Source organism: Apium graveolens, chromosome 8 (assembly GCF_009905375.1).
Source record: "Apium graveolens cultivar Ventura chromosome 8, ASM990537v1, whole genome shotgun sequence".
In the NCBI taxonomy this organism is placed as follows: Eukaryota; Viridiplantae; Streptophyta; class Magnoliopsida; order Apiales; family Apiaceae; genus Apium; species Apium graveolens.
The window spans coordinates 5839561-5855932 of NC_133654.1; the positions used below are offsets into that span (position 1 = coordinate 5839561).

The 16372-nt window shown below is 34.5% G+C and overlaps 2 protein-coding genes across 3 annotated transcripts; both read left to right on the forward strand.

Annotated features, from left to right (window-relative positions):
- Positions 1–3806: 3806 nt before the first annotated feature.
- On the forward strand, positions 3807–7884 carry LOC141678714 (aspartyl protease family protein 1-like). Of its 2 annotated transcripts, none has more exons than XM_074485080.1 (10): positions 3807–4297; positions 4567–4702; positions 5515–5747; positions 5887–6111; positions 6217–6352; positions 6429–6502; positions 6583–6682; positions 6776–6833; positions 7250–7313; positions 7402–7592. In XM_074485080.1, the coding sequence occupies exons 1-10, from the start codon at positions 3987–3989 to the stop codon at positions 7457–7459; spliced, it is 1395 nt and encodes a 464-aa protein (XP_074341181.1). In that variant the 5' UTR covers positions 3807–3986; the 3' UTR covers positions 7460–7592. The 2 variants fall into 2 exon arrangements, with proteins under 2 accessions (XP_074341181.1, XP_074341180.1); XM_074485079.1 differs by having other exon boundaries at positions 3811–4297; positions 7250–7321; positions 7402–7884.
- A 1236-nt stretch (positions 7885–9120) lies between these two features.
- Positions 9121–12753, forward strand: LOC141678095 (IQ domain-containing protein IQM1). Its single transcript, XM_074484328.1, has 9 exons — positions 9121–9511; positions 9971–10425; positions 10510–10627; positions 10711–10776; positions 11003–11091; positions 11284–11371; positions 11468–11698; positions 11821–11922; positions 12065–12753. The coding sequence occupies exons 2-9, from the start codon at positions 10028–10030 to the stop codon at positions 12476–12478; spliced, it is 1506 nt and encodes a 501-aa protein (XP_074340429.1). The 5' UTR covers positions 9121–9511; positions 9971–10027; the 3' UTR covers positions 12479–12753.
- Positions 12754–16372: the final 3619 nt, after the last annotated feature.

Below are 16372 nucleotides of genomic sequence, written 5' to 3' on the forward strand. Positions count from 1 at the left end.
GTTCGCCCTCGTGCTTTACTCCGTCCAGCGTGTCCACTTTCTTTTACCTCGGGGTAAAGGGGCATCCCTTAAGGGGGGTTAGTAGTCAGAAAAGTTGAATACTCATACCCAACGGGTCGAGAATTTACAGGTGTATGTAGCTGCTGAATTTGGGAATTCGTCCCTTGAGTAGCCGAGGGAATCGTCCCTTGTGGCTGAGGTTCAGTTGCCCCTACCCGGGATTTTCCTTGGGTGGCGGCATAGGTTGAATGCGGAGGTACCTCCACGGTTGACGAAATCGTTTGGGTTGTCCCCGCGGGTGTTCATCCTTCAAGGGCGGTGATTGTTCTCCGTGTTCTCGCCATGGTTGCTGTTGTTTCCCATAGACGGCGCCAAATGTTATGGATCAACAACTAAGGTATAATAATTTTTGTATTTATTACTAGGGAACTTGAGCTTCGAGGCTCGATTTGACTGCTCTTGTGTTTTGTGACTCGATCTGCCTTAACAAGATGCCTACGTACCTTGCTGATTGCCAAGGATCAAGTCAAAAAACTTAGTTCTGATTTGTGGGATGAGGCCCCTTATATAGATGTTAGGAGTCCTGGAATTGGACTTGAGTTAGGAGACTTTGTGGGCAAGTCTCAGAATTAGAATGAATTTTGGAGTCCTAAGAAGTAGGAAGCTGATTCCTTATCCAACCAGGTTCCTTTGAGACCAATCTACAAGAATTTATTTCTCCACTAGGACTCATCTTATCAGCTGAATTATCCCTTATTAATTAATTACAAAATTAATTAATATTCAGGGTTTTGGGTCTTCTCAAATGGGCCTAGCTGTTGACCCAATTCTGATATGATTAATGCAACATTAATTACATACCCAGGCCTTATTTTTTTCCCTATCACGTAGGATGCCCGACTTTTCTCTCTCTCTTTCTCTCTCAAGCTCCTAGGGTTTGTGTTATATCTTATAAAAACGTAAATCCCTAGTTGAGGCTTAATAAGATATTATATAGGCAAGATAAAAAAGACTTATAACCCTAAACTAATTTAGAGCTTTAATAAATCTAAAAATTCTAGTTATTATTAATTAAGTCTTACTTAATCATCCAATAACTCAATTTCGGATTTAATAGTGCATTAAGATATGATAAATTATAAAGGGAATAATCGATAGAACATAAACGTTAATAATTCAAATGTCATGAAAAAAATATAATAGTATTGTCTCTATGATTCAAAAACTAACAACATCAAATAAAATCGAGAATAACTCGAATATGATTTCCTTTACTAAAGTTTAACTTGATTAAAAATCAAATCAAACGTACCTAGTATAACCCGCTTACAACGGGGTAGAATGTACGCAGTCATTTCCCTACCCTATAGTAGGGAAACTGTTTCCGTGATGAACCCCGACGTATTGCATAATACATAAAATAATGTGTGTGATAGTTTCGAGACAATACATTAGCCCATTGTTTGATTCACACGAGACTTATGATTAAATGAATGCAATTGATCATATATAATGATATATAAAAATACGTAAAACTTAACCAACATAGATTTAATCATATAATAAACAAGACATTACCTTAACCCATAATTTTATTTACATGAGACTTATCATTGCCCTAAAATTTCTCTTATTTGAAATATTATTATGCACAACAATTGACCGCAAGTTATGCGTAACAATCACGTGACTTCTCCAACGATTATGGTTCTACAAATTTTGAGTTATGGCTGTCTCTCCTTCTTATATGTTGATCTTCTTTATCCTAGCATATGTACATAACCAATTTTCTCAAGCGGGATATTAACTGTTCCCATTCATGCAACTCAAAGGAGATTAGGAATCATCAAAACAATGAAGGCGTCACAAAGTAAAAAAATGTGTATTACAAAGAGAAAGAAGAACTATTATTTATATATCTATATTATGTGTATAGATAAAATTAACAAAACCCCACCCCCTGCCTTTGTTAATCGTGGCCCGGGGGGAGGGATTTCACTATCCTTGTGCCAATTATTGAATATAAATATTGATTATTGATACGACATATAATATATTAAAAGATCATACTCTAATTTGACTTTCCCACCTCACAGATCGAGTAATAAACTCCGCTTCGTTTCGATAAATATTTGAGTAGCTCGAGTTTGATCTCAACTCGACACTCAATTATTGTCAAGGCAAATATAAAAATTTTATACTTTGAAATTCAAATAATATACTAAGAGTTTAAGAAAATGAAGTTACTATGATTTTATATGAAAATTTATATGAGTTACGACTGTGTACGTCTTTAATTAAATAATTATTTATTATTTTAGTACATATATATCTAATGATTCTATTCATTAATACGGATACATCTAAATGTATGCATGACACGTGTTACCTTTTTATTAATTTTTTAATATTAAGGATAAATTTTCTTAAAATAACTTAGTCAACTCTATTGTCGCATTATAAAAAGATAACTTGTAAAAGAAAAAAGTACGTAACATTACATTCAATCAAAAAATAATGCTTAACTATAATTTGAGGGGCTTTCATCGATTTCACATGTGAAAAGCCCTAATTGTTTCTTCTTTTATTATTCTTAATTCATTTCTTATATTTTTTCAATAATTTCTTAATTTACTTGGATTTTGTTTAGTCTATTCTTATTAGACTTTGATTTTTGTTTTGATTTTTTTGTTGTTCATCATGTTCGAGAGATCTGTGAAATTTTGATGATGTTGATTCCAGGAGTGAACAGAAAATCGACCAACCTGCGAAACCGACCCAACCCATCCCTTATTTCGGCTGAATAAATTGATCCATCTGAAACCCGGAATATAAGGTTCATTTTATATTCACCCGCATATGTTGGGTTGGGACAAGTTTTTGAAATATTAACCCTTATGCAACCCAACCCATTTACATAATACTAGTCTAATTTTAAATTAAAATTATTGTTGTATTCATAAGCTGAGTCAATTTTTGCACTTGCGTGATTGTTATAGTGTTATAATGGATGATGTTCACGGTAACGTTGGTTACTAATTATTTTACTCTAATGACAATATTCAAACTTTAAATGTTGAAACAGATAAAAAATTCAACTGCAAATATTTTTTATGAGACGATTTGCAAATGTAATAAGTGTGGTAAATATTATTATCTAAACAATATTATATGTTTTTCAAAATTCTAAGTCTTGTGCGTTTCTCGTCAAATAATCATTATATAACACAAATCATGTACATCTGCGTACATGTTTTGTAGAGATAAGTATAATTGATTGCGGTGTTTTAAATTATACAATTGTTATTTCTCAAATTACTTTGTGACTTTGACAAGGTATAAATTATATGATTAGGTTAGATATATATTTGAAGATTAACGGGTTCAAATTATTGTAAACCGAATATAGTAGACTGTTTTGATTTTATGCTCTAACCCGACCAATGTTCACCTGTAGTTGAATAAAAAGAGTTTTTATGGTTATGTACTTATTGTCATTATTCAAAATAATGGTCGGAGAATTACAATATGTACATAACTTTTAAAAAAATCGTTTAATTATATATTTAAAAATGAAGTATTCAACTATAATATGATTATATATTTATTCAATTTCGATTATATATATATATCATATAAATTTTTATTATTGAATTATTTTCTTTTAAAAAAAAATAATAGTAAAACAAAAGAATCGGGTAGCATTTCACTTTCCAAAAATCTTCTCTCATTCGAGATTGACCTCAAATCTTTTTCCTCATGTCACTTACCTTTCTATAAACATCAATGCATCATGAGATGGACCCAAGACCTTTCCCCTCATATTTTCATAATTGTAACTATAAACATTTACAACAAAACACATCATTACTCTCCTCCTCCATTCCTTCCAGTAACTTTTACTCCACTGTAACTTTCTTCCATTTTCACCGCACCCAAGATCTACAATCTCCCCCACATCAAAACCCACTTTTTTAATTTCAAGAATGTGTAGTTTTTTCTGCATTTTCTTGCTTGTTTTTCTATCTTTTTGGGCAATTAAGAGCTGCAATGCAAGAATTTTTACTTCCTATATTCACCACCGGTTTTCTGGGTCAGTCAAGAATTGGTCGGAGACTTCCCGGAGTAAATTTTTCGCCGGAAATTGGCCGGAAAAAGGGAGTGTTGAGTTTTATTCTCAGTTGGCTAGTCATGATCATTTTCTCCGGTACCGGCGCCGGCGACTCTCTGAGTCTCAAGATTTGCCCCTCACTTTTTCTGATGGGAATGCTACTTTTCGGATCAGCTCATTAGGATTGTAAGTATTGTGTGTATACATAGGTTGAATTGTGTGTGTTAGTGTGTGTTTCTTGAAAAAGGGTTGTGGGTTTTTCATAAAATTTTGATCTTTTGTGGAATCTCTCTCTCTCTCTCTCTCACTCTCTCTCTCCCCCCTCCCTCCCCCTCCCCCCTCTCTCCCTCTCCCTCTCTCTCTCTCTCTCCTGTGTGTGTTTCTTGAAAAGGGGTTTGGGTTTTATTGATAAAGTTTTGATCTTTTTGTGTTTTCTTGGGGATGTGTATGTATAGTTTGCATTATACAATGGTTTCTTTGGGAACACCTGCTATGAAATTTATGGTGGCACTTGATACCGGGAGTGATCTATTTTGGGTGCCTTGCGACTGTTCCAAATGTGCACCTCTCGAAGCTACACCTCAGGACTCTGTATGTTTCTCTTGACTTGCCACTTCTTATAATGTTTGATATGATATTTATATATGGTAGTAAATGAATACTTATGCATAATAGCGTGGCAGAAATTCTGTGTGGATAGATTGTATGAATATTCTTGATTGCGTATTTAAAGTAATTAGAGTGCATAGTTTGAGCATTCTTTCTTTGTTTTGCATTGAATGATGTAAATGTCCTCTTACTTGTCATGACATTTTTCATAGACTAGGTCCGTGTCGACCATAAATTGACAGTGGTAATGAAACTGAGGCGCAATTTAGTTTGACTTGCATATTTAATATGTTAAGAGGCGGAAAGTGGAAGCTTATAGTGCTGTCACCTCTGTGAGGCTTCAGTTGAACAAATTTGCCATTGATTAAAGTCAGTAATTGTAGTCATCATTTGATGTCTAAATCATGCAATGGTTTCATTACAATAATTCATTGAGCAGAGATCAGGCTTGGTTTTAAGAGTTTGACTAGGATGAAGTATCAGAGAGATAATTACACCTTCAATTGTAAATCTGTAGTATTTTCAAACATTATTAAGCTTAAATTGTACATTTGTGTATTTAGGTGGATTTGGCATTTTGGCTCAACTAAAATGCTGCAATACAGTCTTCCATAGTAGATAATGACAATTTTAGTTATTACTTTTTGTAGCTCAAGTCCTATATTTTTGCTTTAGATAATTGGCAATATATTGGGTGATATTCATGCAGCATGAAACATATGTCCTGCCATATAATTGTATCTAAGGTTGGCTTTTTTAATGGATACTCAACTAATGTGGGTTTTTTGTGCCAGAATTTTGAGCTTAGCATATATACTCCCATAAGGTCATCAACCAGCAAAAAAGTTACTTGTGGTAACAGCTTTTGTGCACAGCGCAACAGCTGTGGAATGCTTGACGATTGCCCCTACTCAGTTTCCTATGTCTCATCTGAAACTTCTACCTCTGGGATTCTTATGGAGGATGTTCTGCATTTCAAAACTGAAGATGGAAATCGAGAAGCTGTTGAGACATATGTCACATTTGGGTGAGTAGCCAACTGAGTGTAACCCTTTCTTTACCTTTATTTACAAGTAACATAATATAAGTCTGCATGAATTGTTTCTTTCACTTGCATTTTGATTAGTTTTGACTTTTAATAAAAGTGTACGAATTTATTTGTGTAGCTGCGGACAGGTACAAACCGGTTCATTTCTTGACGTTGCAGCTCCTGATGGTTTATTTGGTCTTGGTTTAGAAAAAATATCAGTTCCAAGCATTTTGTCTAATGAAGGTTATACCGCAAATTCTTTCTCCATGTGTTTTCGACAAGATGGAAACGGGAGAATTGATTTCGGGGATAAAGGTAGCCTTGACCAGGAAGAGACCCCGTTTAATATGGAACAATTGCAGTAAGTGGTAAATGTTCACAGTTCGCTTTGATGTATGAATTGTAAACAAGGTTCTCATTCATTTAGCAATCTAATTTTTTTCACATTATATACACTGGCTGTCAGTCCAAGCTACAATATCACATTAACTCAGATTCGCGTGGGTACTACTCTTATCAACTTGAACTTCCCAGCTCTTTTTGATTCTGGCACCTCCTTCACATATTTGATTAACCCTGCCTACACGAGGCTTACAGAGAGTGTAAATGCTTAAACTTTTAATTTTCAATCTACATTTTCCCCAAGTTTCCTAAGGCTAACAACTTTAGTAACTGCAGTTTCATTCACAAATACAAGATAAGCGACGTGCATCTGATCCAAGGATCCCCTTCGAATATTGTTATGATATGAGGTGACCTTTATATAATGGCGCACTTGGTTCTGTCAACGAATGGCTGGAGACTAATAGTTCTCCTTTTTCATGATGAGCAGCCCTGGCAGAAGTACTAGTTTAATCCCAAGCATGAGGCTAACTATGAAAGGTGGGGGGCAACTTGCAGTTATTGATCCAATAGTGATCATATCCACACCGGTAGGATATTTACATATCGTGTTAGTTGTGAATATGTAATTATTATATTCTTTTTCCTGTATACTGAAAATATTCTCATCACATATTCTGCAGAGCGAACAAGTATATTGTCTGGCTGTTATCAGGAGCGCAGAATTGAGTATAATCGGGCGTAAGTCATTTCACTAGATGCAAAATTTATAATGTTTGGCTGAAGCATGTGTTTCCAGTAGACAATTTAGATTTTAATCCCTATAGTTAAACTGTGGATTCTTGTTCGTGCATGCCGACTTTAGTCTTTTATACAATTGCGGTGAACTTCAATCTTATAGTTCAGCTGACTGTTAGATCTTAGCTAATCATGGCTTTGCAGAATATATAATCTAAGAAGCACCTTTTAATTTGGTGGACTGTTAATAGATAGTATAGCTTGTCAATTAACCTAAAATTGTGCCTGCCTGATTAAGGTAACAATAACATTGTTTTAATATGCGACAACCCCATCTTTAATTTGCAAAGATAATGTTGTATGCTCGTTTTTCTATTCATGTTGATTATTTGATTAGACTGTATCAACTGATAATACAGAGAACTTCATGACTGGATACCGCATCGTCTTTGATCGGGAAGATCGCGTCCTTGGATGGAAGAGGTCCGATTGTAAGTATTGCTTTCAAGTTAGAATAGGTTACAGCTTGGCAATCTGGAACATCCGAAATGATTATCTAATCCACATGCAGGCCAATACGTGGTAAAAGATTCGAGCAGCTCTCATCTAATGTCTCCGAACTCCACTAAAGTGCCTCCTGCTGTTGCTGCAGGAGTAGGTTCTAGCAAAACTCCAAATTCAGCAAGTAAAACTATAAATAGAGATAAAAGTTCAGTCGCATCGCGATATAACAGATATACATCTTACCTGATTGAAATTAGCTTCAGATTCATTGTCTTGTTATTTCTACTCTTTTAGTCATTCCTTGGGCAACTCCCTTACAAGAATCAATACAGCTTCAGTAGAATTACAGATTTTGTCTGTCATGTATAGCTAAAATATGTCGGACATTGTCTCTAACATCAGCTTGCCTCGGATAGGTCCCCGTGTACGTAACTTTAACCTTATATAGTCTAAATACATAGAGGATGAGAGTATACATCATTTTATCAATACATGTATTGCACATTAATTTTTACAATTGATCTATCAATTTATCAATCAATATTGTACAGATTTTTGTGTTGGTGCCCTGCTAGTTGAACTCAAACTTTGAGCCTCTTGTGTAAGATATAGAATGTCCTTTTTATGAACTTGTGTTGAAAGCTTGGAACATACACAGAGTTTTGATGCTTGGTTTTTGATCTTGTGGACAAAATCGACTGTTTTAATTTGATGATGCCATACAATATCTACGAACTATTGTCAGAATTTAGCGAAAATATAGTTTTTTTTAAAAAAATGTGCTAAAAATTGGAAAGCAATGTTTAAGTTGTTAAATCAAAATCAATAAACTTAAGATTGTTTACTTGTATCAACTGAAACATGCAGTGACAATGATATTTGTTGTTGAGATGCCGATGTTTTGACAGTTCTTTATAGGGAGAATTTGGTACCACTATGTTTACTATTCTTATTACAAGACCTGTGCAGTATCACATTCCCCTCGTATCAATTAAATACTCCTGAGATGGAATTTATACTCCCAAACTTTAAAACTATAATAGTGTATCATACAACCCCCTCGGTTCTGTTGGTGGCTAACTGGGGGGCTCTTCAAAGACTTTGAGTTTTGACTCTTCTATTCGATGTTTTGCGGTGCAAACAAGATAGAAATTTTTTTTTGGACCCAAGCCATGTAGCTTAGCTGGTTGAGATCGAAATTTTATGAAATTATCATACAAGGTTTTAGGTTCAATTTCAAGTGAACGCTCGGATTCAAGGAGGGGTCAATGATGATGGGAAGCTCTACTAACACTCTCCAAAATTAGTCGAGTTGCGCGTAAACCAGTATTAACACCCTGGTTATAAAAAAAATTGGTTGGTGGCTTGGTGCTACAAAATTCCATGTAGCTCAACTTTTATTAGAGAATTATGTTTGCCTAATTCTTAGAAAGGTGCAAATGAATCAAGAATCAATATCATGGCGTACGAGTAATTGTGGAAAAAAGCTAGTCCTCCAACAAGTATATCTTGTATGTAATGTGGTAGTAGTTGACCTTTCAACCCATATGATAAAAATAGAAGTTCTGCAGCAATTTCTGGATTTTGGTACCATATGCATTTTTCATGGAACCCTCCTCACTCCTCTCAAGCTTCCTTTTCTTGACCAATACAGTGACACACATACTTTGCAGCGAAGAGATATGTTATTCTATACTTAAATTACGACACCTCAATACCTCATCATTCTGAAACAGTTTTTAGGAACGGAGCACTTCTCTTTGTAAATTATTTTATCTCAGTTATACGTGATCTTAAAAAATCAGATTTTTTTTCAAAAGTTGGTTCCTTCACCACTTGCATGTATATAAATTGCATATAAAGAATTCAGAATTTCACTTCACAATTTGGCGGATTGGAATCAAAATCCAATTTTTCAATTAAGAATGCATTACATTACAATCACTACAAAGACTGCTACAAAAATTTCCAGTCCAAGTCTATTACGTGTCTAAAGGTCCTTCAATTCCACAAGTTTACTTTTGTAATGTATCATTTTTTCTCGCCACCTTAGTGTATATATACTTGAAGTTTGTAGTCATATTCATTACCATTTAACTACACTCGAAGCTAAAGTTGAAAGCTTTGCAAAGGAAGAACAAGAAGAGAGTTGAAAGCTTTTGTTTCTATTGCTGGTGGTGTGTGAGCTTTTTTATTGTAATTATTTCATTATATACATATTTATACATGTTGAATGTATTAAGTTGTTTAGGTAACTGATCAAAGGGGATATGTTGTTGTGAGTAAAAAAAATTCGTGTTGCAATTTTTTTACTGTGTTAGATTTTTGAGCATACCAGAAGGTGATCCGAATAACTTGGTCGTACGAGGGGAAGAAGTCTTGTCATTAGGTTGTCAACGTGTCGTGAGGGGAAGAAGTCTTGTCATTAGGTTGTCAACGTGTCGTAAAAGTATATATTTTCATTGATTATTGATGGAAGAACTTTGAGTAGTGAAATTTTTTTATGTTTAAAAGGTTTTCTGATTATCTGTTAAGCCTGAGGTACATATGTAAATGTTGAATTAGGTAGGGGATAAGAGTCACATATGAAAAAGACATGTTAAATTAATGAACTTCCATTATTTCATTTTCTGCAGGTTAAATCAACATTAATTAGTACAATACAACTCTATTGAAGGACAATAATTGAAGAAATGACACTGAGAAGTAGTAGTTTCAAGAACATAGATTTAGATATTATGACAAACTCAATCAGGTCTCACTCTCCTAGGAACAATGGTAGGAAGAATTCGATAAATTTGGCGAATTGTGAGCCAGTAAGAGTGATGCTTGAGAAAACCTCCTCATTCAAGAATTTAGTTCAAGAGATAGGGAAATCGGAATCCAATTATCTAGGGGTGCAAGCTAATGGATGTGGCTCTGACTCTCGGAAATTAGTCCCTCGAATAACACTTCCTGAACCTGCCATATTTTTTTCGCCAAGGCCTATTAGTGAGCTTGATTCTGCTGCAGTTAAGCTTCAGAAAGTCTACAAAAGTTATCGTACACGAAGAAACCTTGCAGATTGTGCTGTTGTGGTTGAGGAGCTCTGGTTTGTCTCTTAGCTTGTTCTTTTAGCTCCACTTTTTTGTGGTCATCGCGTAAATTGAATTAATTTATCTCGTCATTTATATAGGTGGAAGGCATTAGATTCTGCAGCTCTTAAGCTGAGTTCAGAGTCTTATTTCAATGCTGAGAAGCCGGAAACAGCAGCAGTTTCACGGTGGTCTAGGGCGAGGACTAGAGCTGCCAAGGTCTTTTGCCAACTCAGAAGTAAAGTTATGTTTGTTTTTCGTACAAAGATCTTCTGTAGTTAACTTCATTACTTTGATTTCAGGTTGGAAAGGGATTGTCCAAGTGCGAAAATGCACAAAAACTAGCTTTACAGCACTGGCTTGAAGCTGTAAGTTCTTATTCTATCAAATGAACAATTGCAGGATTTTCCAGATACTTTATTAGTACTATATGCAAGCCATGGATAGAACAGAACTACAAACTTTTGTATTTTATCAATCAAAGGATAATATAACTCTTAGCCCATAAAATTTTGTATATTTGATCCCCTTGGATATAAACAAGTGGAATACAATTAGTTGTTCTCTAATGAACCTTTCTTAATCTCATTACAGATTGATCCACGACATCGCTATGGACATAATTTACATATGTACTACGATATCTGGTTTGACAGTGAAAGCTCTCAACCTTTCTTTTACTGGTTAGTACTCTAATTTGTTACAATTGCCATAGCACTTTTTAGTTGATGGTCTGATAACAGTCCTTTATAATCTTGATCTATTCATATAGCTAATTGACAAACAGAAAAGATTAAATGATTACTATAAGAAAACATATATCAATTTGACATCTATAAATAGTGCTTATGGTAATTACATATAAAATCATATAGGTTGGATGTTGGAGATGGTAAGGAAGTAAACGTCGAGAAATGCCCAAGGAGTATTCTACAACGTCAATGCATCCAGTACCTGGGACCGGTAAGTTTGAAATCATCATATGAAAAATACCTTATTTATTTACAGAGTTGTATTCTGCAGGTGAAATGTTACTGACTTTACGATATCTGTTATTAGATTGAAAGAGAAACATATGAAGTGATTGTAGAAGATGGGAAACTTTTGTACAGGCAAAGTGGCCTATTTGTCGACAGCATTGAGGGTTCTAAGTGGATATTTGTTCTTAGCACATCCAGGAAATTGTACGTGGGTCAGAAGAAAAAAGGCGTGTTCCAACATTCTAGTTTCCTGTCTGGCGGTGCAACCACAGCAGCTGGAAGATTAGTTGCCCATGGTGGTGTTCTTGAGGTACATTTATATCTGTTTTAAAGTTAAATATGAGCATATAAAATATCTAATATGGCTGTATACTAAAAATGTCCAGTACATCAGGATGTGATTTTAATCGTTGTGTTCGTATAAATTTACAGGCTATATGGCCTTACAGCGGTCACTACCACCCAACTGAAGAGAACTTCATGGAATTCATTAGCTTCCTTGAGGAACACCATGTTGATCTTGCAAATGTTAAGGTATTATTATAACACATTCGATGCTTTAATAAAGTAGCATTACTATTTTAGATACGTGCAGCTTGCAGATTAACTACTTTGAGCTTTTGATGATAAGATTTCTAACAAAATACTGATGGGTATTTATTCTTTGTTGGAACAGAGGTGTGCAACAGATGATGACTACTTGTCATCTAATATCGAGGATAAGGAATCGATGTCAAAATCATCAATTACAACCACTCAGCCAGAAGATAAAAATGAATCTGATGTTAATGTTCCAACTAACAAAACAGATGATGTTGATGAGGAACCAATATTCAGCATGGCCAGACGCCTATCGTGCAAGTGGACTTCAGGAGCTGGACCACGGATTGGTTGCGTTCGCGACTACCCTACAGAATTACAGTTCCAAGCTCTTGAACAAGTTAATCTGTCGCCTGGAGTGGCTTCTGGACCTGCTTATGGAAACTATGGTCCCATCCCCTCACCAAGGCCAAGTCCAAGAATCCGGTTATCTCCCGGGCTTTCCTACATGGGGCTCTCCAGTCCTAGAACTCCTATTGCATCCAACTGAAATTTTGACTTGGATAAGTGAGGAACTTTCATGGCACAGAGAGTCCTGCAGTTGCTGCAGCTTCATTGTTCCTTCAAAGTTGGAACTCTGGTTTGAGGCCTAACATAGTGGCATTAGCTTGAATTTCTTGAATTTTAGAAATCTGCACAATCTTTTTTGCTTTCTCTATTCTCAGTTTTTCTTTTCTGTAACATTGTTTTTCATTCAATTATTTCTTACAGATGTTTTTTAATTTAATAAAATTCAGATTCGATATCAATAAACCGTTCTTACTACTAAGGTCTTGGAGATCTGGTTCATTTAGATGATCGTCTCGAATAAAATAAAAAATGATTTATATTCGCTGAACGAATACATTAGTGAGTAACCGATCGATGTCCTTAATATCAAAAAAATTCTAGATATATTCGAGTATTTTGATAATAGGCATAAAATTTGTAAATAAATAAATAAATGCTGTTAAGAATATGTGCTTGCACTTCTCTTTTTGCTTCCTGGGGCATACTAAAATAACCTTTCATAAAATTATATAAAGTATCTAATACTCTGATAGTTTCTTAGATTTTTGAATCAGAAATTAAAAGATATTCTGTTGGTAACAATTCTGGTCACTTTGTCCCTATCTAATTTAGGTGAAATTAGCCTACTGAGAAGTTGTTTTCACCTAGTCAAAAGTCACAACAGTAACTGTTCTGCTAAATAGACCTCACAGGTCAAGCTAGAGTGAAAGAAAAGTGACAGTAAGTATCTACATTCAAAATCCTGAGGGGCTATTTACCAATGCACCATTTCAAAACACATCAATATACAACTTGTCTTGTTCTGATTTGATAAGAAAGTTCTTATCTTTACCCAGAAGTCAGCAGTCATCACATCCTATCTCAGTTTCATTCCCCACTCTATTGATCATTTTGCAGTCTATTACCTTTAGGGGTCTGTTAAATGTATTTTTCTTGAACTGCTGGTCTGTCTATGTGCTACTAAATGCCATATTTTAGTTTGTTAACCCTAATAATTCTAACATTACCAACATCTCAATTTATTGCTCTTATAATTCATCGAGGAACAAAACAAAGTTGTGTACTCGGTGTACAAGGCTCTTGCATCATAATTATTTGGAGCGTGGTGTTGTCACATACACACTTTTACTTGTACTTTTTCGGTAGAAATACTTTATCAGAATCTCGCCGAATAAAGAATTGACCATGCACCAAGTACAACCTTCTTTAAAAAGAAATATTTGATAAATTTGTTTTAGATCAATCCTCGTTCCCACATATTTAAGTTCATTTGCCCATATTGATCCACAGTTACTCTCTTTTTTTGTGTTCATCAACCAATAACCCTCTTTAAAAGCCAAAACCATGGTGTATTACTCCATCAAGCCTTTCATCATGGTTGCTGTATTTTTTCTGCCATTTCCTCAAACCCATTGTCATAAATAAGTTTCAGCTTCCAAGCACAATTTTTTTACATGGTCAAAGCTTATGCATGTTTCCCAAGTTTTTCTTTCTAGGAAATGATCATTTACTGTAAATCAGGAGAAGCTGTCTTGCCATTAACTCTCCTCCTGTACTCTCAGGAGAAGAATTAAACGACTGTTGATTGTCATAATTGATAAATCATACAGTAAACTTTTTTTACTCATGCAGAGTTGGTAATCCGAGCAATGAATGAACAGTTGTCATTCATACTAAAGAATCATACAAAAGCCAACCAAAAGTACCATATATGTATTTATCACATTGGTGTACATATATGGAAGATACTTACTTTTTGCAGTATCAGAATAAAAGCTATCATAGATAGGGAGTACTAGGTACTCAGACATTCTTCAGGCTTTCCCCAGAATAGCAGTACTAACACTGTGAATGTGTTTTTTACTATTTTCTAGTAATTTTTTGATCATCTTAAAATAGTAAAGTAGGAGAGCTGTAGAAACAGAGAGACTTCAATGGAGTTAATATTGTTTTATTGCATGTGTAGTGCTAGATAGATCTGATAGAAGGTAAAAAAAAGAGAATGGAAATTCACCCTATGTCCTTGCTCTAGTACACTTATTGATGTGTAGCTACAAGATACTACTATTATTGTAAAGTGACTTGTCAAGACATTGGAAATATTAGTACAAGTCTAGAGACTTTTGACATGAAAGCAGAATCACTTATTGTCAAACAAAATCTCACCATAGATGACTGATGTCAAAATGTCACATAACATACACATACACAAGATACATGATATTTATACATGATAAATGTTGTTGGTTCACTTGTTTGTTCTCTGTAGAAACCACCCTTTTCACTACAAACAGCCTTTGCTTTATCAGTTGAAGTTTGAGTGACTGAGAGCATTCTCTTTGTTCTTGAATAATTAAATGATGAAGAGAAAATTTTACACCTTTTTAATAGTTAGTTTGCACATTATAAGTTGGTTTATTGTAGCAGCTCAGCCCTTTTCACCCTTGGATCATAGTGCTCCTCTTCAACACAAAGGTGAGTTAACTGATATTCATTACATTAATCCAATGTTGTCTCTCCTCTCACTAGTCATAAACCAACTTACACTAACACTTGTTGAATTTATATCAACTTTTGTGATAGGCACAAGCCAGAACATGCAGCCTTCTGAAGTTACCTTTCACTCAAAACAAGTATCCCCCTATATCCTTACTCTACATTGCATGATATTGAACTTGTGAAATATTTATGTAATGGTACAATATTAAATTTAGTTACCGACGGCCTTTTGGTCTAGCGGTATCTCCCTCGCTCGTTAACATTACTCGTTCTTTAATGTCGATATCTGTTTTTGTAGTTTCAGGGGAATGTGAGGAGGAGGGTAGTGAAAAAGGAGACAGAAGAAGAGAAGGCATACAAACTAGGAATGAGTAGACTTGGTTCAAGACCACCAAACTGTGATCATAGATGTGGGAAATGCAGGCCATGCATTGCTATTCAAGTGCCAACCAATACTCAACAATTACAAGTCCAGTTTGCTAATTATGAACCTGAGGGGTGGAAGTGCAAGTGTGGCTCTAGCTTTTTCACTCCTTGATAAATCTGGCTTATGTTACATAAGTTATGTAAAATTTAAAATCTTTCTATGTATAATTATGTCTTTGTGATTGAGATTTATTATTGGTGTAAAAATTTACAAGATCATGGTGTGGTCATTTGAAGGTGGTAAGAGCTGTTTAACTTTGTCCCTTTCTTTGGATTGTTGTACTTCTCAGCTGAACAAAATTTCAACTGCAAATCAGTTTCAAGATATGTCTGGTTCAGAAGCCCACTTGTAATACATACTCAAACTTCTAGCATGGGATATCCATTAAATTATAATATTAAATAATCAATTTTGAAAGTATATTATTAGAAAATTCGAATAATTAGAGATCAAACTCTTTTTTTGATTTAATTTTGGATATTATACTAGATGATAATTTATTTTTCTGGCTTAATTTTTAACTTAAAAGTCAAAAATATCATATACAATCAATCACTTCATTATTTATAAAACCCATAAAATTAAGGAGTTATTTTCTCTAGTCAACTCGATCAATAAAAAAAATCAAACTTATTAATATTGTTGGATAGTTCAAATAATTAAGAATTTATCCTCTGCCATTTCAGATTTCGAAGGTTCTCGAGAGTCTTTTAACAAATATTAATTTAGATTATTTATAATATTATAAATTATATTTGTCAAAAAAATCAAATTTATCAATTTTAATCTAAAAAACACTATCAAAACACAAAAAAAAAATAAAGAAAAAAAGGGCAAGATCACGTGCTGCCATTCTTCTGATAAAACACACACAACGCGCCCAGACACACTCTCCTACGCGTACAACCAACGCGTGATTACTCAAACAAATATACACACACACTCTCA